The sequence below is a fragment of the Bos indicus genome, chromosome 3, assembly GCF_029378745.1.
Source record: "Bos indicus isolate NIAB-ARS_2022 breed Sahiwal x Tharparkar chromosome 3, NIAB-ARS_B.indTharparkar_mat_pri_1.0, whole genome shotgun sequence".
Taxonomy (NCBI): Eukaryota; Metazoa; Chordata; class Mammalia; order Artiodactyla; family Bovidae; genus Bos; species Bos indicus.
This window is the reverse complement of record NC_091762.1, coordinates 12,660,217-12,684,415: the sequence shown is the minus strand read 5'-3', so window position 1 is coordinate 12,684,415 and position 24,199 is coordinate 12,660,217. Positions and strand designations below refer to the sequence as shown.

General features: G+C 39.9%; 1 protein-coding gene across 3 annotated transcripts in view; it reads right to left on the bottom strand.

Moving 5' to 3' along the window:
• Nucleotides 1-488: 488 nt before the first annotated feature.
• Nucleotides 489-24,199, bottom strand: part of LOC109579097 (Fc receptor-like protein 3) — a 44,160-nt gene continuing 20,449 nt past the window's right edge. For 2 of the 3 annotated variants that reach the window (XM_070784082.1, XM_070784087.1), the window contains 7 exons: nt 18,142-18,420; nt 17,652-17,771; nt 8,269-8,296; nt 5,632-5,729; nt 5,351-5,419; nt 1,123-1,154; nt 489-1,032 (listed from right to left, as the gene is read on the bottom strand). In XM_070784082.1, coding sequence (XP_070640183.1) covers nt 889-1,032; nt 1,123-1,154; nt 5,351-5,419; nt 5,632-5,729; nt 8,269-8,296; nt 17,652-17,771; nt 18,142-18,420 — 770 coding nt within the window. In that variant the 3' untranslated portion in view covers nt 489-888. The remainder of the gene's footprint in view (nt 1,033-1,122; nt 1,155-5,350; nt 5,420-5,631; nt 5,730-8,268; nt 8,297-17,651; nt 17,772-18,141; nt 18,421-24,199) is intronic. The other variant, XR_011565257.1, reaches the window with a different exon arrangement.

Below are 24,199 nucleotides of genomic sequence, written 5' to 3'. Positions count from 1 at the left end.
GCAAAGACACCTGTCCACTTCAGTTAGGGGCCACCCTTAAAATCTCATTTAACTGTAATTACCTCCTAAAAGGTCCTATCTCCAAGAATGGTCACACTGAACTTTGAGAGAATACAATTGGTCCATAATACTGTTTAGTCAGACAGTTTGGAAGTTCTTGCCCATTAAACTGGAGAAGGAAATGGCAACCCACTCCAGTATTCTTGCCTGGAGAACCCCAGGGACAGAGGAGCCTGGTGGGCTGCTGTCTGTGGGGTCGCACAGAGTTGGACAGGACTGAAGTGACTTAGCAGCATCAGCAGCAGCCCATTAAACAGAATGGGTTGTTTTTGAAAATCTTAACACTGGTGTATATTTCATGAAGAAATAGTATATCAGTGGACAGAATGAAGCTTTTTGGTCATTTGCAGTGTGGGTAGCTGGAACAAAGCATGTGCACCAGAACATCATCAATGACACTAACAACAAAATTGGAAAGGGAAACAAGATGTTTAGAACAAGCAAACTGTTTATGTAGAGACAGTACCCTAGAAGATTTTGATCCCTCTCAGATCAGCTTTCGATGATTGCATTCTTGTGATCCTGGCTAGACTGCTTTTCCCTCTTCTTTAACAGGCCCAGGACCTGAAGGCCTACCTGCCTTGCCTTCACAAGTGTCCCTACTGTGAAAAGATTGCAGAATTTACTCAAATGCTGCTCACTGTGTTCCTAGAGAACACACAGACTTGGGCACAGAGGAAGTTGGCAGAACTTTCACACAGTCTCACATGCCCCATTGTCCAGTCTTTTGGGATGCTGAGCACTGTAGAGAAAGAAGTATGGATGGAGATAACCGAGAGAGTGACAGACTGCTTCACAGGGTCTCTGTGAGCCACTGTGGGTGCAGAGTTAGCGGTCTAAGGCTGATAATATGCATGGAACATTCTCATAGTTTTCTACAGCATCTTCAAGGTCACTATCTACAATGCTGGCTTGCTCTGTGGAGTCATCCGGATATGCCTTCTTCAAATCTGAATAGATGACTGTGGGTTCCTAGTGGAAAGGGAAAAAGCACAAACAGTTAGTACCAAAATATAAGTAAGGAAGAGTAGAGGGGGAAGCAAGCCAGGAAATGTGACTCACCTTATCTTCCCAATGTTTCCTTGGTGAATTTGCTGTTGAATTGGAAGAGGAAAGAAAACTATTAAACTGTGGGTAATATATTGTAACTTACAATATACTCACAACACATTCTAAACCAATTTTTCCTCTGCTGACTTATTTCCTAACTGTCTCCTCTGATGAATTCTTTCAAGCCCTCACATACCAAGTATCCTATCCTAACACACACACACAATAAAGCCCTTCCTTTGCCCTTAAAATGTCCAGAATGACTTTCCTGACAATATCTTTCTTTCTCCACTGCTCATCACAACTACAGCAGAGAAGCCCTGCTATTTCCACCTCCCCACCTCTATTCAGCACCTCTATGGCTTCCAACAACACAAGAGATGACTCTATACATGGACATCACCAGATGGTTATTATGGAAATCAAATTGATTATATTCTTTGCAGCTGAAGATGGAGATGCACTATACAGTCTTCAAAAATAAAACCTGGAGCTGACTGTGGCTCATATCATCAGCTGCTTATTGCAAAATTCAGGCTCAAATTGAAGAAAGCAGGGAAAACCACTCGGAGAAGGCAATGACACCCCTCTCCAGTACTCTTGCCTGGAAAATCCTATGGATGGAGGAGCCTGGAAGGCTGCAGTCCAGGGGGTCGCTGAGGTTCGTACACAACTAAGCAACTTCACCTTCACTTTTCACTTTCATGCATTGGAGAAGGAAATGGCAACCCACTCCAGTGTTCTTGCCTGGAGAATCCAAGGGACAGGGGAGCCTGGTGGGCTGCCATCTATGGGGTTGCACAGAGTCAGACACTACTGACATGACTTAGCAGCAGCAGCAGGGATAACCACTAGGCCATTCATGTATGACCTAAATCAAATCCCTGTGATTACACAATGAAGGTGATGAATAGATTCAAGGGACTAGATCTGGTAGACAGACTGCCTGAAAAACTATGGATGGAGGTTCATAACACTGTACAGGAGACAGTAATGAAAACCATACCCAAGAAAAAGAAATGCAAGCGGCAAGGTGGTTGTCCGAGGAGGCCTTACAAATAGTTAAGAAAAAAAGAGAAATAAAAGCAAAGGAGAAAGGGACAGATATACTCAACTGAATGCAGAGTTTCAGAGAATAGCAAGGAGAGATAAGAAAGCCATCTAAAGTGAACAATGTAAAGAAATAGAGGGAAACAAGAGAATGGGGAAGACTAGCAATCTCTTTAAGAAAATTGGAGATACCAAGGGAACATTTCATGCCAAGACAGGTGCAATAAAGGACAAAAATGGCAAGGATTTAACAGAAGCAGAAGAGATTAAGAAGAGGAGGCACTACACAGAATACACAGAACTGTAGGAAAAAGCTCTTAATGCCCCCAGATAACCAAGATGGTATGATCACTCACCTAGAGCCAGACATTCTGGAGTGCAAAGTCAAGTGAGCCTTAGGAAAAATTGCTACAAACAAGCCTAGTGCAGGTGATGGAATTCCAGTTGAGCTATTTCAAATCCTAAAAGATGATGCTGTTAAAGCACTGCACTCAATATACCAGCAAATTTGGAAAACTTAGTAGTGGCCACAGGCCTGGAAAAGGTGAGTTTTTGTTCCAATGTCAAAGAAAGGCAATGCCAAAGAATGTTCAAATTACTATATAATTGCACTCATTTCACATGCTAGCAAGATTTGCTCAAAATCCTTCAATCCAGACTTCAGCAGTAAGTGAACCAAGAACTTCCAGATGTACAAGCTGGATTTAGAAAAGGCAGAGGAACCAGACATCAAATTGCCAACATACGCTGGATCATAGAAAAAGCAATGTAATTCCAACAAAACATCTACTTCTGTTTCATAGACTATGCTAAAGCCTTTGACTGTGTGGATCACAATAAACTGTGGAATATGCTTAAAGAGACGGGAATACCAGACCACATTACCTGCCTGCTGAGAGACCTGTATGCAGGACAAGAAGCAACAGTTAGAACTATACATGGAACAGTGGACTGGTTCAAAATTGGAAAAGGAATACATGAAGTTTGTATATTGTCAGTCTGCTTATTTAACTTACATGCAGAGTACATCATACAAAATGCTGGGCTGGATAACTCACAAAATGGAATCAAGATTGCTGGGAGAAATACCAACAACCTCAGACATGCAGGTGATACCATTTCGTGGCAGAAAGTGAAGAGGAACTGAAAGCCTCTTAATGAAGGTGAAAGAGCAAAGTGAAAAAGCTGGCTTAAAACTCAACATTCAAAAATTGAAGATCATGGCATCTGGTCCCATCACTTCATGGCAAATAGAAAGAGGAAAAGTGGAAGCAGGCACAGATTTCATTTTCTTGGGCTCCAAAATCACTGGGGATGGTGACTGCAGCTATGAAATTAAAAGATGCTTGCTCCCTGGAAGAAAATCTGTGACGAACCTAGATAAGTATATTAAAAAGCAAAGACTTCACTTTGCCAACAAAGGTCCATTTAGTCAAGCTATGGTTTTTTTCAGCAGTCATGTATAGATGTGAAAGTTGGACCATAAAGCAATTCTTCTCTGGACACTGAAGAATAGATGCTTTCAAACTGTGGTACTGGAAAAGACTCTTGAGAGTCCTTAGACAGCAAGGAGATCAAATCAGTCAATCCTAAAGGAAATCAGTCCTGAATATTCATTGGAAGGACTGATGCTGAAGATGAAGCTGCAAAACTTTGGCCATCTGATGAGAAGAGCTGACTCATTGGAAAAGACCCCAATGCTGGGAAGAATTGAGGACAGGAGGAGAAGGGGGCAACTGAGGATGAGATGGTTGGATGGCATCACCAACTCAATGGACATGAGTTTGAGCAAACTCAGGGAGATAGTGAAGGGCAGGGAAATCTTGTCTGCCTCAGTCCATGGGGTTGCAAAGAGTTGGACACAACTTAGCAACTAAGCAACAACAACAATGTCTATATTGGTCATTTGGGAGAAGGAAGTAAATATGATTCATTTCACTTTGCACAGAGAAATTGGAGGAGGCTTCTCCAATGGCAGCTTGGGACTCTAAGATCACAAAGAAAATTTCCAGTAAGCCAAAGATTTGCAACGTTAACACTAGAAAATTCAGTGTGTGTATTTCTCCTATCCTTCCAAGAGACTATTTGGATTTCTTTTATTTACTTAACCACCCAGTAAGTACTCAGTAAATAATCTATAAGGAGGCAAAAATGACACCAACTCAGTGCATATGATCAGGAATCTTACCATTAAGGAGAAAAATAGAGATGAAGACAAATTCAACAAGTATTATAAACACCAAGATAAAAATGCATATTAAACTATGCTGCTGCCCCAAAGAGTAATCAGTTCCTCTCAGGTTTGGAGATAGAGAGGACTGGTGGGAATCATTGTGAGTTTGGTAGTGATAATTGAATTATGCCTAGAAATGTGACTAAGGGTTATAGGCCAACTAGAGGCAAGAACATTACAAGACAGATAAGAAGCACAAAATAGCTCAGTTTGATCAAGGAAATGCTGAGAGTTTAACATGGCTAAAGCAAGGACATAAGGCAGAGCTTAGAGGAAGGACAAATGCATGGAGGGAGGCAAAGATCACGCTTTAAAATGAAGAATCATTGAGGACAGTTAATCTAGACAATGATGTGATCAGTTGTGCATCTCAGAGGGATCATGCTGGAAACAGATTGTTAGAAGGTTGGAAAGTTAAAGTCACTCAGTCATGTCTGACTCTTTGCAAGCCCATGGACTATACATTCCATGAAATTCTCCAGGCCAGAATACTGTAGTGGGTAGCCTTTCCCTTCTCCAGGGAATCTTCCCAATCCAGGAAGTCAGGGATCAAACCCAAGGTTGGAAGGAGAACAATATTGGAAATAAAGAGACCAGTTAAAAGAATTACAATTCTTTACTCATTAGATAATAAAAGGCTTAATTTAGTAATTATGTTCATTTACTAAAAAAAAAAACTATTTGAGGGGGCCTATAGTTTTCTAAGCATAACACCAGATGCTATTGACATATTAGCAAAGAAATACAGTATCTGTCCTTAATGAATTTTTGGGGTAATGGTGGCAGTGTACACAAGTAAGAAGGAATAGATATGATTATAGGATTTGTAATATAAGAAGAATAGTTAATGCCTTTCATGTTGGATTCATATTTGAGATGACTCTTTGATCAAAACTCCCTTGCTGGATCTGATAAAACACTGCCACCTTACCTCTACTTATTTCAAATTTGTCTTACCTGAATTTTCATTTGTATGTTGGGTGCTCCAGATCTCAGAATAAACCAGGTCGCTATCTCCAGGATTCACTGTGAAAGAACAGATTACAGTCGGCTGTAGTCAAGACCTCACACTACAGACTCTTCTTCTGGTCATCAAGTTTATAACCACTTACTATCCCTGACATAGGGCCAGAAATGTCATTTTAAAATTGAATACAACTGAACCATGGACTATTGCTCAATCTCTATTCCCTCCCTGATTCATTCCTAGAGCTCTCTGTCCCTTAGGAAATCATTACCATTGTTGTACACTGGCTGCGGTTCCACTGGGTCCAGTGGCTCTTGGGGATTTGTGTTGGAGGTTCTGGAAGGTTCCTTAAACTCCCTGGGACTGTAACTATGACAAGGGGATGAAAGAAAAAAAGAGAAATGTATTTGTGGATTATATCGAATTTCAGGAAAATCAATATGCAGGAAGAGCCCAGCATGGTTATGTAAAATATCATGGCTGCTTACTCTAAGAATCTGCATGGCTCTTTTGAGAAAATGTCAGAAGTATGGTGCAAGATATAGCCAGGGCAACATTACAGAGAAGACCAGCTGAGGCAAGGTCAGAGGGCAAAGACTACACAGTTCAAGATCCCTTTGATAGAATAAACACTTGTATTTACCTATTTTTAAAATTATTTTCAAAAGTTGAAATGCTTAAGCATCAATTAACAGAGGGTTCTACAGTCCCTCTCAGAAATTGGTCTTTGTTTTTTTTAAGGTCTCTTTCAGTTTTATACCTCAAATTATAATGATCTATCTTTCCTGTAAAATACTATGAAAGCTCTTCAGAAAAAGTATTTTTTTCCAGTTTCATTTTGTTCCAAAGTTAACACTGTGAGTTGAACACTGCCAGCATTCAATCATAGTCTCCTGAATAAGTATATGAGTGGGAAAATGAATGATAAGGGAATAAATAAATAAAGCCTTAAGAAAGATGGTGTCATTAAGTGGTCAGTTCTCTGCTGGAGCACACTTAAGGAAGAAGATAAATTCAGATGGATAGATAGTAAATAACATTAATTCCATGTATAAGTAAGTATTTTGTTGTTCAGTCGCTCAGTCATGTCTGACTCTTTGCAACCCCATGGACTGCAGCCTGCCAGGCTTCCCCGCCCTTCACCATCTACTGGAATTTGCTCAAACTCATGTATATTGAGTCGGTGATGCCATCCAACCATTTCATCCTCTGTCATTCCCTTCTCCTCCTGCCTTCAGTCTTTCCCAGCCTCAGGTATTTTCTAATGAGTCAGCTTTTCACATCAGGTAGCCAAAGTATTGGAGCTTCAGCTTCAGCTTCAGCTTCAGCACCAGTCCTCCCAATGGATACTTAGGGTTGATTTCCTTTAGGATTGACTGGCTTGATCTCCTTGTAGTCCAAGGGACTCTCAAGAGTCTTCTCCAATACCACAGTTCAAAAGCTTCAACTCTTAGGCACTTAGTCTTCTTTATAGTCCAAGCATCAGTATGCTCATTCATAACTATGATTGAAAGGAGTCTTCCTAACCACATTTCAGTTCAGTTCAGTTCAGTTGCTCAGTCATGTCTGACTCCTTTCAACCTCATGGACTGCAGCACACCAGGCTTCCCTGTCCATCACCAACTCCTGGAGTTTACCCAAACTCATGTTCATTGAGTCGGTGATGCCATCCAACCATCTCCTTCTCTGTCATCCCCTTCTCCTCCTGCCCTCAATCTTTCCCAGCATCAGGGTCATTTCAAATGAGTCAGCTCTTTGCATCAGGTGGCCAAAGTACTGGAGTTTCAGCTTCAACATCAGCTCTTCCAATGAACACCCAGGACTGATCTCCTTTAGGATGGACTGGTTGGATCTCCTTGCAGTCCAAGGGACTCTCAAGAGTCTTCTCCAACACCACAGTTCAAAATCATCAATTCTTCGGTGCTCAGCTTTCTTTATAGTCCAACTCTCGCATTCATACATGACTACAGGAAAAACCATAGCCTTGACTAGACGGACATTTGTTGGCAAAGTAATGCCTCTGCTTTTTAATATGCTATCTAGGTTGGTCATAACTTTCCTTCCAAGGAGTAAGCGTCTTTTAATTTCATGGCTGCAGTCACCATCTGCAGTACCACATTTATGTCATGAGAATTTGAAACTAAAAAAAAAAAATTTATTGGGGTATTATCTACAGTGTTGTGTTAGTTTCAGGTGTACAGCAAAGTGAATCTGTTATTTTATATATATATATAAAGTATATACATATATATATAATATATATTATATATATATGTATACATATATATATATACACACACACATATATATTATATATATATATACGTATATTATATATATATATACCCTTTTTTTTTTTTTTGGAGAAGGCAATGGCAACCCACTCCAGTACTCTTGCCTGGAAAATCCCATGGACAGAGGGGCCTGGTGGGCTGCAGTCCCTGGGGTCGCTAAGAGTCAGACATGACTGAGCGACTTCACTTTCACTTTTAACTTTCATGCATTGAAGAAGGAAATGGTAACCCACTCCAGGGTTCTTGCCTGGAGAATCCCAGGGATGGGGGAGCCTGGTGGGCTGCCGTCTATGGGGTCACACAAAGTCTGAAGTGACTTAGCAGCAGCAGCAGCAGCACACCCTTTTTTAGCTTCTTTTTCCATGTAGGCCATTACCGAATATTGAGTAGAGTTCCCTGTGCTATACAGTAGGTCCTTATTAGTTATCTATCTTATTGATATACATTGTAATGTGTGTGTGTCAATCCAGTTCTAATTTATCCCTCCCCACCAAGCATTTGAAAATTTAATAGGAAATCCAGTAAAATACTTTTAAATGCACATAGTTTCATGTTCTATCCTGGAAACATAAATAACATGAAAAGGCTCGCAGCACCAGAAGCAGAAACCTTACCTAGGTGTTCCAGTGGTGGAAAGTCTTTCTGAAAAACAACAAAGGAACACTGATGATAAGTGATCTGTGTGGACAATGCTATATGTTAGAATGTCCTTTCCCAGAAATCAAATCCATCCTAGATTTCAGCTATGGCAAATCTTTGAGAACATCTGGCTCCACCCCGTAGGTCATGTTATAGAGAAGGAAGGTGGGATCTGAAGAGATGTTTGCACAGAATCACAATTATTCTCATTCAGTCAATAGAATGAACTCTACGTAGTTTGTAACTGAGTAGCAGAAGACAGACAACTTACTGTTTAACTCTAGGCCAAGTGCTACCCCTACTCCCACTTCTCTATTCTGACTGCAGCCCCATGAGGTAGAGATAAGGAGACTGTGGCCTAGAGAGGGGTTAAAATTAATACTGAATCGTTACACAAGTGTGATTCAATGGGACTACAAGACTCTTGTAGTCAGACCTTCCTTTATCTACGACCTTGCAAGCCCATTTCAACAGCATTTGGTGCATATTGTTTTCTCCGTATCCCTTCTTTCCTTTCCTTTCACCTAATTCCAATTTATCCTTCCTCCTCCAGAGCTTCCCCTGATGCACATAGAACCCTGCTATATTAAAATTACCATATTGCATTGTAATTATCAATTTCTGCGTTTGCCTCAAACACTGCTTCATGAAAGGGTGTGTTACTTGAAGGTACAAAACTTGTCTTAATTATTTTTGTATTTCCTGTGCTTAGAAGTTTGAAAATATTTAATAAAGATTTGTTAAACAACTGAACAAATTAAATTATGTACTACAAGGACTAAAAAACAAGTTGACAATTATCTGAAGTGAAGTAAAGTGAACTGAAGTCCCTCAGTTGTGTCCAACTCTTTGCGACCCCATGGACTGTAGCCTGCCAGGCTCCTCCGTCCATGGGATTTTCCAGGAAGGAATACTGGAGTGGGTTGCTATGTCCTTCTCCAGAAGATCTTGCTGACCCAGGGATTGAACCTGGGTCTCCTGTAGGCAGACGCTTTACCATCTGAGACACCAGGGAAGACAATTACCTAATCAGTGATTAAATGTAAACATAATCCAGAAGCCTATTCCATCAGCCTTAAATATATACAATATTTCCATCAACACTGAAATATTGAAGTCTTTCTGGCCTGTCCAATACAACCCTCCTCCTAAGCTTCCTATCTCTGTCCTTTGCCTTTTACCTATGACTCTATATCTGTCTAGAGAAGGCAGGGGCAACCCACTCCAGTACTCTTGCCTGGAAAATCCCATGGACAGAGGAGCCTGGAAGGCTGCAGTCCATGGGGTCTAGAAGAGTTGGACATGACTGAGCGACTTCACTTTCACTTTTCACTTTCATGAATTGGAGAAGAAAATGGCAACCCACTCCAGTATTCTTGCCTGGAGAATCCCAGGGATGGGGGAGCCTGGTGGGCTGCCATCTATGGGGTTGCACAGAGTCGGACCTGACTGAAGCGACTTAGCAGCAGCAGCAGCAGCTATATCTGTCTCGGGCTTCCCTGTTGGATCAGTGGGTAAAGAATCTGCCTGCAAGGCAGTAAACTTGGGTTTGATTCCTGAATCAGAAAGATCTTCTGGAGGAGGAGATGGCAACTCACTCCAGTATTCTTGCCTGAAACACCCCATGTACAAAGGAACCTGTCCTTGAGGCTCCATAACAGTCACATAGTCAATCCATAAAGGCCGTAGAGTTAGACACAACTGGGCAATTAAGCACGCATGCACACTGTATCCATCTCACTGGGCTTAGAGAACACAGGTTATTGCTCAAAGTAGACATATTCAGGCTTGTGTGTGTGCTCAGTCACTCAGTCATGTCCAGCTCTTTGAGACTCCATGGACTGTAGCCCACCAGGCTCCTCTGTCCACGGGATTTCCCAGGCAAGAATACTGGAATGGGTTGCCACTTCCTTCTCTAGAGGATCTTCCCGACCCAGGGACCAAACCCATGTTTCCTGTGTCTCTTGCATTAGCAGGTGGATTCTTTACCACTGAGCCACCTTTACATACCACAAAAAATGACTGATTACTGCCTTCAGACCCTGTCTTTGGGAACCAGGTGTGCATGTAAGCATAATCCTAGCCTGTATCTCTCTCCTCTGGAATTGTAACCTCATCAATCAACAACCAGTATTCTTACTTTTAGACAGGTTAACTAAATTTAGGGTGCATCTGAGAGTCAGACTATCTCTTCATTTGCCTGAAGGAAAACAGACCCAAAACGTGGCTATTTATAATATAAGCTAATATTCACTGAAGATATTTTGGCCAGGCACCGTGTTCAGCAGTTTACATAGATTGTCTCATAGTGCCTATAATGTAAATTCTTTTATTGTGACCACCACAGAGCTGAGGAGACTGGGGTTCAGAGGGCATTACATTACCAAAATGCTAATCCAAGCAGTTATAGAGCTAATAAATATACCACTCCTTTTGGTAACTTGGAGGAAACAGTCAGGCTTAAGGAGCAGAATTCTTCATTTTTAGAGGAATTTGGAAGGCCTGAGCTCTTCCCTGAGAAGACTGGTCAATAATGAGAAGGAAGACTTTGCTTGGAGGGAAGTACAGTAGGCAAGATTTTGAGTTGTGATAGGCAGAGGCCCTCTGATTGGTAGCCTGTCAGAATTTCTTAGTCACGTTTGACATTTAAAACAACAATTTCCCCTAAATCTGGAGGACAGAACCTCCTGGGCCTCTGCCCTCATGGACCACATAAAACAATGATTGGTAATTTTTCCTATATTTGGTGTTGTACTGACAGCAATCTGTTTTTGTTTTTTAGTATTATCAACTGCAATACTGAAGTTCCTGTGTCTGCATGTCTAGTATATTACTGATTAATAAATGAAATCCAGACAGGCAATGATATAGAAAAGTAACTTTTTAAAGTAGGAGGTGCAACCAGCATTTTACAAGTCGCCAAGACATAATGGGGGCTTCCCTCATAGCTCAGTTGGTAAAGAATTCACCTGTGATTCAGGAGACCCCAGTTCGATTCCTGGGTTGGAAAGATCCCCTGGAGAAGGGATAGGCTACCCACTCCAGTATTCTTGGGCTTCCCTTGTGGCTCAGCTGGTAAAGAGTCCACTTGCAATGCAGGAGACCTGGGTTCAATCCCTGGATTGGGAAGATCCCCTGGAGAAGGGAAAGGCTACCCACTCCAGTATTCTGGCCTGGAGAATACCATGGACTATATAGTCCATGGGGTCTCAAAGAGTAAGACATGACTGAGTGACTTAAAAAAAAAATGTAATGGAGAGACTATGGACTTAAGGGCTAGGGAGACCCCAGTTATGCCCTAACTCTGACTCTTACTAGATATATATGAATCTGGAAAGGTTGCTAGCTTCTTGAATTCTTCATTTCTTCATCTTCAATATATAGTTCTAGCAATAGTGGTTGAATTGAAGTCAAATGTACACAAAACTGGACACATTAAAAAATCACATATAATAGATTCCAAATGAATGGTAGATTTTATGATGAGTACTATCAGGGTTAGATTCCTTGCATTGGTCATAGTAAATGCTCTCTTCCAACAACCCAGAGAAGATTCTACACATGGACATCACCAAATGGCCAATACCAAAATCAGATTGATTATATTCTTTGCAGCTGAAGATGGAGAAGCTCTATACAGTCAGAAAAAACAAGACTGGGAGTTGTCAGTGGTTCAGATAAACAACTCCTTATTGCAAAATTCAGACATAAATTGAAGAAAGTAGGGAAAACCGCTAGACCATTCAGGTATGACCTAAAACAAATCCCTTACAATTATACAGTGAAAATAAAAAATAGATTCAAGGGATTAGATCTGATAGGCGGGGTGCCTGAAGAACTATGGACACGGAGGTTTGTGATATGGTACAGGAGGCAGAGATCAAGACCATCCCCAAGAAAAAGACATGCAAAAAGGCAAAATGGTTGTCTGAGGAGGCCTTACAAATAGCTCAGAAAAGAAGAGAAGTGAAAGGTAAAGACAAAAGGAAAGATACACCAATTTGAATGCAGAGTTCCAAAGAATAGCAAGGAGAGATAAGAAAGCCTTCCTCCGCGATCAATGCAAAGAAAGAGAGGAAAGCAATACAATGGGAAAGACTAGAGATCTCTTCAAGAAAATTAGAGACAACAAGGGAACATTTCAGGCAAAGATGAGCACCATAAAGGACAGGAATTGTATGGACCTAACAGAAGCAGAAGATGCTGGCAAGAACACAGAAGAACTATACAAAAAAAAAAAAAAAAAAGATTTTAATGATCCAGATAACCACAATGTTGTGATCACTGGACTAGATCCAGACATCCTGGAATGTGAAGTCAAGTGGGACTTAGGAAGCATCACTATTAACAAAGCTAGTGGAGGTGATGAAATTCCAGTTGAGCTATTTCAAATTCTAAAAGATGATGCTGTAAAAGTGCTGCATTCAATGTGCCAGCAAATTTGGAAAACTCAGCAGTGGCCACAGGACTGGAAAAGGTCAGTTTTCATCCCAATCCCAAAGAAAGGCAATGCCAAAGAATGTTCAAACTACCACACAATTGCACTCATCACATGCTAGCAAAGTAATGCTCAAAATTCTCCAAGCCAAGCTTCAACAGTATGTGAACCGTGAACTTCCAGATATTCAAGCTGGATTTAGAAAAGGCAAGGGAACCAGAGATCAAATTACCAACATCTGTTGGATCATCAAAAAAGCAAAAGAGTTCCAGAAAAACATCTATGTCTGCTTTATTGACTATGCCAAAGCCTTTGACTGTGTGGATCACAAGAAACTGTGAAAAATTCTGAAAGAGATGGGAATACCAGACCACCTTACTGGTCTCCTGAGAAATCTATATGCAGGTCAGGAAACAACAGTTAGAACTGGACATGGAACGACAGACTGGTCCCAAATTGGGAAAGGAGTACGTTGATGCTGTATATTGTCACCCCGCTTATTTAACTTATATGCAAAGTATATCATGTGAAATGCCAAGCTGGATGAAGCACAAGCTGGAATCAAGATTGCCAGGAGAAATATCAGTAACTTCAGATATGCAGATGACACCACCCTTATGGCAGAAAGCGAAGAAGAACTAAAAAGCCTCTTGATAAAAGTGAAAGAGGAGAGTGAAAAAAATTGGCTTAAAGCTCAACATTCAGAAAACTAAGATCATGGCATCTGGTCCCATCACTTCATGGGAAATAGATGGGGAAACAGTGGAAATAGTGAGAGGCTTTATTTTGAGGGGCTCCAAAATCACCGTAGATGGTGACTGCAGCCATGAAATTAAAAGATGCTTGCTCCTTGGAAGAAAAGCTATGACGTAGACATCATATTAAAAAGCAGACATTATGTTGCCGGCAAAGGTCCATCTAGTCAAAGCTATAGTTTTTCCAGTAGTCATGTATGGATGTAAGAGATGGACTGTAAAGAAATCTGAACATCAAAGAATTGATGCTTCTGAATTGTGGTGTTGGAGAAGACTCTTGAGGGGCCCTTTGGACTGCAAGCAGATCCAACCAGTCCATCCTAAAGGAAATAAGTTCTGAATATTCACTGGAAGGACTGATGCTAAAGCTGAAACTCCAATACTTTGGCCAACTGATGCGGAGAACTGACTTATTTGCAATGACCCTGATGCTGGGAAAGATTGAGGGCAGGAGGAGATGGGGACGACAGAGGATGAGATGGTTGGATGGCATCACCGACTCAATGGACATGAGTTTGAGTAAGCTCTGGAGTTGGGGTTGGGCAGGGAAGCCTGGCATGCTGCAGTCCATGGGATCACAGAGTCGGACATGACTGAGCAACTGAACAGAACTGAACTGATCAGGGTTAGTGCTACATAAAAATTGTATACATAATATTATTTGAAAAAATATTAGGTGGCTATAAATAACAGTCACAAATGATGTGAAATGATGCCATTTTTTATGCAAAGAAGCAGAAGGGTAAAGGACCATTGATTGACCTGAAAGTAGAAGTAAGAAGACATGCTTAGCCACCATCATTAAGATGGTTTTCATTAAACTGAGATCCAATTATTTATTTGCTTGATTTTCAGTATGAGCCCTTAAAAAAAAAAGGAAAACAGAATCACTTGGCCTGATAGAAAAGGAGAGTTCGTGTTATACCACAGAGAAAGACAGAAAGTAAAGGATTAGTAGTTCGAAATATAAAGTCTTGAAACCTTATAAGCACCCAAAACACTGAATAAAACAGTCCATACATCCCAAGATTTCTGATCCACAAAAAGCATTCAGAGAGAAAAATTAAAGCAGTCACATAAGAACCAAGTCAAGGATGATGGCAGATTTCTTGTCGGAAGCCATGCACACAGGAAGACAGAACAGCAACATCTTTTAAATATTGAAAGAAAAAATTTTTTTTCAACTTAGGATTCTATGCCAGTAAAAATATTTCTCACAAATGAATGCAAAACAAAGACTTTTATAGTCATACAGAAGTGGAGATAATTAATCACTAGAAGACCCATCCTACAAGAAATCTTTTTGCAGAAAAAAAAAATGATATCAGATGAAAATATGGATACAGATAAAGGAATGAAGAACATTGAAGTGTTAGCCGTATGAGTAAATGTATAATATTTTTAAATTATATGTAAGCTTCTTTAAAAAATAACTGATTGTTTACAAGAGTAATAACAATGTACCAGGGAAAGGAGAAATGGAGTACACAGTGATAATATTCTTATGCTATACATGCAGTGATACAGTGTCATTTGTAAGTAGACTGATAAGTTAGATATGTATATCATATAACTTAAAATAACCACTAAAATAACAAAACAAAGACTTATATAGCTAATAAACCAACAAAGGAAATAAAATTGAATCACAAAAATACCCAAGAGGGGAGACAAAAAAAGGAAATGGAAAACAAAGAACAAATGAGACAAGCAGAGAGCAAATAGGAAAATAATAGACATAGGGACCTAACTGTATCGACAATCATATTACTGTAAATGGTCAATGTTTTTAAAATTAGAAAGTAGAAAGAGACTGTCATATTAGATAAAAAACAGAATTAACCATATGCTATCTATAAAAATATGCTTTAAATATAGAAGCACAAATAGGTTAAAATTTTAAAGAGTGGAAAAAAGAAATATCAAGCTAACATTAATTATATGCATACATGCTCAGTTGTGTCCAGCTCTTTGTAACCTCATGGACTGTAGCCCTCCAGGCTCCTCTGTTCATGGGCTTCTCCAGGCAACAATACTGGAGCAAGTTGCCATTTCCTCCTCCAGGGGACCTTTCCAACCCAGGGATCAAACCCACGTCTCAAACCCATGTCTCTTGTGTCTCCTGCTTTGGCAGTCAGATTCTTTACCACTGAGCCACCTGGGAAGCCCAACATTAATTACATAGCTTTTTATTCCTGGTAGTATAATTTACCTTGAAATATTATTTGATATCAATATATTAATATAGGTTCCTCTTTCCATGGGATTCTCTAGGCCAGAATACTGGAGTTGCTAGCCATTCCTTTCTCCAGGGGGTCTTCCCAACCCAGGGATCAAACCTGGGTCTCCTGCATTACAGGCATATTCTTTACTATCTGAGCCACCAGGGAAGCCCTATAGTTAATACATTAATTAATTTTTTATTAATATCAAATAGTGTTTCATGGTTAAATGATACCACCAGGAATAAAAAGGTCATAAAGTCATAAGGGATAATGTGGTCATTTCATCAAAAACACATAACAGTGATAAATATTTGTGCACCTAATAATAGAGTTTCAAGAGTTTGCAAGATGAAGCAAATCTGATAGAATTGCAAGAAGAAATGCAAAAACCTACAATTATTGTTGAAGATTTTAATATCATTCTCTCAATAATCAATAAAGTAGGAGAAAAAAAAGTACAGATATCGAAGACTTCAACACTATCAATCAAATTTACCAACAAATTCATACTACAAGAAATGTTAAAAAGAAATCCTTTAGGCAGAGAGAAAATGATACCATGTGGATGTATATATGTACAAAGAGGAATGAAGGATTCTGGAGGTCATAACTAAATGGATATTACCTTGACACCCAGCCAGAAAAAGAAATGATAAGAAATGAAGCTACTAAACCAATATCCCTTATGAACATAGGTGCAAACATTCTTAACAAAATTTTAGCAAATCAAATTCAAAAATTATAACCAAGTGAGGTTAACCCCAGAAATGCAAAGCTGTTTCAACATTCAACATTCAAAATCCAAACTCTGTATCAGTAGACTAGAAAATAAAATCATATGATTTTCTAAATGTAGAAAAAGCATTTGTCATTGTTCTATAAAAACTGTCAGTAAATTACAATTAGTAGGGACTTCTTCAGCCTAATAAACAGTAGCTACAAGAAATCCACAGCTAAGATTATCATATGTAAATGGTGAAAGTTCAAATACTTTCCCCTCCCTAAGCTCAAGAACAAGACAAAGACATGTATTCTCTTAACACTTCTATTCAACATTGTACAGGAGGTTCTAGCCAGTACACTAAGGAAAAAGAAATAAAAGGAATCGAGATTGGAAAGGAAGGCATAAAATTATCTTTATTCATAGATGACTTGATCATCTATGTAGAAAATCTGATGAAATCGACAAAACTAATACTAGAACTAATAAGTGTGTTTAGCAAAGTTGTAGGATATGAGACCAACATAGAAAAATCAATTGAATTTCTATATACTAGCAACAAGGGGCTTCCTTGATGGCTCAGTTGTTAAAGAATCTGCCTGCAATGTGGGAGACCCATTCAATCCCTGGGTTGGGAAGATACCCGGGAGAAGGAACTGGTAATCCATTCCAGTATTCTTGCCTGGAGAATCCCATAGACAGAGGAGCCCGGCGGGCTAGAGTCCACAGGGTCACAAAGAGTTGGACATGGCTGAGCGACTAACATAGTAGCCACAAACAAGCAGAAACTGAAATTTTAAAGTTCATTCTCAGAATATCTTAATTCTATCTAAATATCACTATATTTAAATGGTATTTAAATATATGAGTTTATGGATTGTACCTATGGCTATTGTTTATTTCTGTTGTTACAGATGAAGGACTTTCTCTTTCATTCTTTTTATTTTCACTAAGCTTTGGACTGAGGTTGGAACAGTAAATACTTAACTTTCTAATTTTTGAATGGAAACAAAACTCTACTCTCTGATTTAAAACTCAAATGAAACACGTGGACTAACAACTTCATTAAGAAATTTGTTATGCCTTTTTATCTCTGCCAATCTGTGTGATCAGTACTTGGAAAAGAATAATCAACCTTTGTAGGATGCACTACACAAGTCGAAATAATAATAGCAATGGCAAAAGTCACAACATCAAAGAGTGAGATATAGCCACTTACCTGAATTCCTTTGGGTCCTGAAGTGACACACCAGAGCAGCAGTAACAGCAAGGCCAAGGATGCTCAGTAGCCCTGCAGTGACTCCCTCAGTGATAAGGGTTGTTTTGTTACTGGGTGGTCCTAAGTGAAGAGACCTGTACTTGAGTTCAGTGCCAAACATATTTCATCCAGACAAAAACTATGTAGGTGTGGGACTAGCTATATATTAGGACAGGTTTTTGCCAGGTTCTGATTTCTCAATTGGAATCATTTCCAGTATAATTTGTAATTTTCAAAATAATAGCACAGGGAAAGTGATTGCCAGAATCTAACATTAAAATTTATTTCTTTTCCCTCCCCTGTCCCCATGAAATCAGTACCAATCTCCAGAAGCCCCAAGCCTTGGTTTCATGTTAATAACTCTTTGACATTGGGAGGATTTGTACAGTCTATTGGAGAAATATTTTATTGACTATAAATGTAACCTGTAGCCCAGGTACCACCAACCTACCTATGATGCTTAGTATCACCATCTCACTGTGCTGTATCCCTAGGCCATTGTCAGCCCCACAAGAGAAGTTTCCGGAATGGTCTGCCATCAGAGTGAGGTTGAAGGATGCTCCTCCTCCAAAGGGGGCCTCTCTGCTCCCCAGCGTGACATTCTTGTAATAAAACCAGTACAGGATTGGGGGAGAGCCTCTTTGAGCCTCACAGCGAAGCTCTAACACATCTCCCGCCACAGCCTGGGGCACAGCAGGACTGAAGGTGAAGAGAGGATGAGACACTGGAACTGAAAGAGGCAACATAGCTTATGAGCCGTCCTGGTTAAGTATGTACAAAATAATTTAATAAAGGAAATATCCAGCATAGTTCAGTAGTGGGAGCATGGGCTTGGAATTCAGGAAAACCTGAATTTAAATCCCATCTCTGCTCTTTATTAATGGCAGAGACAGGATTTAAACTCAAGTTCCTTGGTGGCTCTGATGGTAAAGAATCTGCCAGCAGTTCAGGAGACCCAGGTTCAATCCCTGGATCTGGAGAAGGGAATGGTTACCCACTCCAGTATTCTTACCTGGAGAATTCCATGGACAGAGGAACCTGGCAGGCTACAGTCCATGGGGTCACAAAGGGCCGGACTCAGCTGAGTGAATAACACTTTCACTGCCCTTTATTAGCCCTGTGATCTTGATGTTTTAAAACATTTTACTTTCTCCAAGTCTCAGTTTATTCCTTATTAAAGTGGAGGTAATAGTAAGAATCATGTATGTAAAGCATTCAATAAACTAAATTACTAAAAGCAAGAGGAATAATTACTAAAAGCAAGGTTTGTTGCTCCACATTATTAATTCCTGAGACTTAGCTTTAAACCTAGACATCCACACCTATTTGAAGTATCCTCTACTCAGTTACGTTGCTTTATTTTTCTACTTAGCATTCGCACTAACATCTATCAATCTGTTATTTATGTATCTATCCATTTATCATTGTTATATATCTGATTCTCCCAACAGAATGTAAGTTTCATAAGAACAAGGACTTAACTCTTTGTTCATTTTTGTATTTCCAACTGCTAGAATTTTGCCTTGGCATGTAATAGATTATCAATAATTGGTGAATAAGTGGATAAGTAAATTAATTTATATCTGGCCCCAAAATATCCAGATACAGCAATAGCAAGAAAGATTTCCATTTTAATTTGTGATTATAGAAATAAGGAAGCCAGGAAAAACAGAAAATCATTATGTTTTAAATTAATATATGGAATTATTTATCAATAATCAATTAATGTGAAATGTGAACAGTAAGATTGCTGATTCTGTTGTGAGGAAACCCAGGTAAACCAATCTGTGTGCAAGGACTTAAGATATAAACTGTGTGCTTCATTGGCAAGAGAAGTTTGGCAAGGATCTAGAGCTTAGCTTTGCATCTGAGATTGGGTAAAGGAGAGAGGTAATGGAGACAATCAGTTAAATGGGGATAATTCAACTCAAAAATGCACCATCTGCTGGCTGTAAGGCAGATGGCACTAGCGGTCTCATCTGGGTGGAAATGCCAAGTCGTGCTTTTATAAAATTCAAACAGATGGCTTGGGTTTTGGCCTTCTGTATATCCTTTACAATATACAATGACTTGGGCCAGATGCTAAGGGTCTCAGGAGTAAGTCTTTATATGCTTGTGCATCTCACTGTACCTTTTCACCCGTGTCACCACTTCTTATATTTTTATTCAATTTGTATTGCTGTAAAATATACATACATACCTTAAAATATTCCACCATTAACCTTTTAAGTGTATAGTGAAGTGGTATAAATACTTTCATAACACTGTGAAACCAACACCATCATCAATTTCCATAACTTTTTTCTTGTAAAACTGAAATTACATACCCATTAAACAATAAGTCCCTATGCTCTTTCTCCCCAGCCCCTGACAAACACCAGCCTACTTTCTGTTTCTATGATTTTGATTACTCTGAATATATTATATAAGTGGGATCATATAGTATTTGTCTACTTTTGACTGGTTTATCTCACTTACCATAATGACCTCAAGATTCTTCCATGTTGCTGCATGTATCTGAATTTTATTTCTTTATAAGTCTGAACAAATTCCATGTCATGTGTATACCACATCTTGATTACCCATTTATCTTTTAATGGACACTTGGGTTGTTTTCATGTTTTAGCTATAATGAATAATGTTCTATACATGAGTATACAAATGTCTTTGTGAGAATATATTTTCAATTTTTTCTCTTGTTTTTTTTTGGGGGGGGGCAGTATCCAGAACAATAGAATGGGGGAGACTAGAGAACTCTTTAAGAAAACTGGAGCTACCAAGGGAATATTTCATACAAAGATAGGCACAATAAAGGACGAAAATGGCAATGACTTAACAAAAGCGGAAGAGATTTAGAAAATGTAGCAAGAATACACAAAAGAACTATACAAAAAAGGTCTTAATGACCCAGATAACCATGATGGAGTGATCACTCATGTAGAGCCAGACATCCTGAAGTGTGAAGTCAAGAGGATATTAGGAAGCATCACTACAAACAAAGCTAGTGGCAATGATGGAATTCTGGCTGAGCTATTTCAAATCTTAAAAGATGATGCTGTTAACACACTGCATTCATTATGCCAGCAAATTTGGAAAACTCAGCAGTGGCCACAGAACTGGAAAAGGTCAGTTTTCATTCCAATCCCAAAGGAAGGCAAGGCCAAAGAATGTTCACATTACTGTACAATTGCACTCATTTCACATGCTAGCAAGATTTTGCTCAAAATCCTTCAAGCCAGGCTTCAGCAGTATGTAAACCAGGAACTTCTTTAGAAAAGGCAGAGAAACCAGAGATCAAACTCCCAGCATACACTGGATCATAGAAAAAGAAAGGGAATTAAAAAAAAAATCTTCTGTTTCATTGACTATGCTAAAGCCTTTGACTGTGTGGATCACAGCAAATTGTGAAATATTCTTAATGAGATGAAATACCAGTCCACATTACCTGCCTCCTGAGAAACCTGTATGCAAGACAAGAAGCAGCAGTTAGAACTGAACATGGAATAATGGACTGGTTAAAAATTGGGAAAGGTGTACCTTGAGGCTGTATATTATCACACTGCTTATTTAACTCATATGCAGCGGACATCATGTGATGTGCTGGGCTAGATGAACCTCAAGCTGCAATCAAGTTTCCTGGAAGAGATATCAACAACTTCAGATATGCAAATGATACCACTTTAATGGCAGAAAGTGAAGAGGAACTAAAGAGCCTCTTAATGAAGGTGAAAGAGGAGAGTAAAAAAGTTGGCTTAAAACTCAACATTCAAAAAACTAAGATCATGGCATCCATTGCCATCACTTTATGGCAAATACATGGGGAAAATGAGGAAACAGTCTCAGATTTCATTTTCTTGGGCTCTGAAATCACTTCAGACAGTGATTGCATCTACGAAATTAAAAGATGCTTTCTCCTTGGAAGAATAACAATGACAAGCCTAGACAATGTGTTCAAAAGCAGAGACATCATTTTGCCAACAAAGGTCCATATAGTCAAAGCTATGGTTTTTCCAGTAGTGATGTACAGATGTGAGAGCTGGACCATAAAGAAGGCTGAGTGCCTAAGAACTGATTCTTTCAAACTGTGGTGCTGGAGAAGACTTTTGGACAGCAAGGAGATCAAACCAGTTAATCCTAAAGGAAATCAGTCCTGAATATTCATTGGAAGGACTGATGCTGAAGCTGAAGCTCCAATACTTTGGCCACCTGATAAGAAGAGCTGACTCATTGGAAAAGACCGTGATGCTGGGGAAGACTAAGGGCAAGAGGAGAAGAGGGTGACAGAGGATGAGATGGTTGCATGGCATCACTGCCACAATGGACTTGGGTTTGAGCAAACTCAAGGAGATAGTGAAGGTCAGAGAAGGCTGATGTGATGCAGTCTATGGGGTCATAAAGAGTCAGACACGACTTAGAGACTAAACAACAATTCACAAGTGGAATTTATGTGTCATATGGTAGCTCTATTTTTAATTTTCTTAGGAACTTCCATAGTGGTATCAATAATGATTTTATCATCTTACATTCCCACCAAAATTACGTAACATTTAGAATCAAACTCCATAGCCGGCAGAGATGCTCAGAAGGCTCAAACAAAATCTTGTGTGCACCAGGACCCAGAAACCTCACAGAGACTGAGCCAGAGCTGCCTTTGAGTGTTTGAGTATCTCCTGTGGAGGCACGGGTCAGCAGTTGTCTGCTGCAGGGACAGGGACTCTGGCTGGCTGCAGCAGACTCGGGTCATGCAGCATATGGCATAAGTCCTCTTGAAGGAGGTCGCCATTAGCCCCACCATAGAGCTGCTGAGCAGATGACCCACAAACTGCAGAACAATTATACCAAAGAAATTCTTCACTGTTAAGAAAGTTCTAGGACCCACAACAGATTTCCCAACCTGCATATCCTGCAAAGGGACTGAGAACCCCCAGGGAATTTGACTTTGGAGGCCAGTGGGATTTGATTACAGAACTTCCACAGACTGGAGAAACAGGCCCTTGGAGGGCACAAACAAAACCTTGTGCAAGCAAGCCAGGACCCAGGAGAAAGGAGCAGTGTCCCCACAAGAGACTGAGCCAGGCTTGCCTGTGAGTGTCCAGGAGTCTGTGGTGGAGGTGTGGGTGGACAGTTTGGCCTCAGGCCAAACAACAGGGAGGGAACACAGCTCTGCCCATCTACAGAAAGTAAGATTAAAGATTTACTGATCATGGCCCCACCCATCAGAATAAGACCAGTTTCCCCCACAGTCAGTCTGTCCCATCAAGAAGCTCCCATAAGCCTCTTTTCCTCATTCATCAGAGGGCAGACAGAATGAAAACCACAATCACAGAAAACTAGCCAATCTGATCACATGGAACACAGCCTGTCTAACTCAATGAAACTATGAGCCATGCTGTGTAAAGCCAAGACAGACAAGGTCATGGTGGAGAGTTCTGACAAAATGTGGTCCACTGGAGAAAGGAATGGCAAATCACTTCAGTATTCTGGCCTTGAGAACCCCATGAACAGTATGAAAAGGCAAAAAGATATGACACTGAAAGATGAACTCCCTAGGTCTGTAGGTGCCCAAAATACTACTGAAGAAGAGTGGAGAAATAACTCCAGAAAGAATGAAGAGATGGCTCGAAAGCAAAAACAACACCCAGTTGTGGATGTGACTGGTGATGGAAGTAAAGTCCTATGCTGTAAAGAACAATATTGCATAGGAACCTGGAATGTTAGGTCCATGAATCAAGGTAAATTGGAAGTGGTCAAACAGGAGATGGCAAGAGTGAACACTGACAGTTAGGAATCAGTGAACTAAAATGGACCAGCATGGTTGAATTTAATTCAGATGACCATTATATCTACTACTTTGGGCTAGAATCCCTTAGAAGAAATGGAATAGCCTTCATAGTCAACAAGAGTCTGAAATGCAGTACTTGGATGCAATCTCAAAAATGACCGAATGATCTCTGTTCATTTCCAAGGCAAGTTAAAGTCACTCAGTCATGTCTGACTTTTTGCGACCCCATAGACTATACAGTCCAAGGAATTTTCCAGGCCAGAATACTCTAGTGGGTAGCCTTTCCCTTCTCCAGGGGATCTTCCCAATCCAGGAATCCAACTGGTGTCTCCTGCATTGCAGGTGGATTCTTTACCAACTGAGCTATCAGGGAAGCCCAACCATTAAATATCACAAAAATCCAAGTCTATGCTCAACCACTAATGCCGAAGAAGCTGAAGTTGAATGGTTCTATGAAGACCTACAAGACATTCTAGAACTAACAGCCAAAAAAGATGTCTTTTTCATCATAGGGGACTGGAATGCAAAAGTAGGAAGTCAAGAGGTACTTGGAGTAACAGGCAAGTTTGGCCTTGGAGTACAAAATTAAGCAGGGCAAAGGCTAACTGAGTTTTTCCAAGAGAACAAACTGGTCATAGCACACACCCTCTTCCAACAACACAAGAGACAACCATACTCATGGACATCACCAGATGGTCAACACCGAAATCAGATTGATTATATTCTT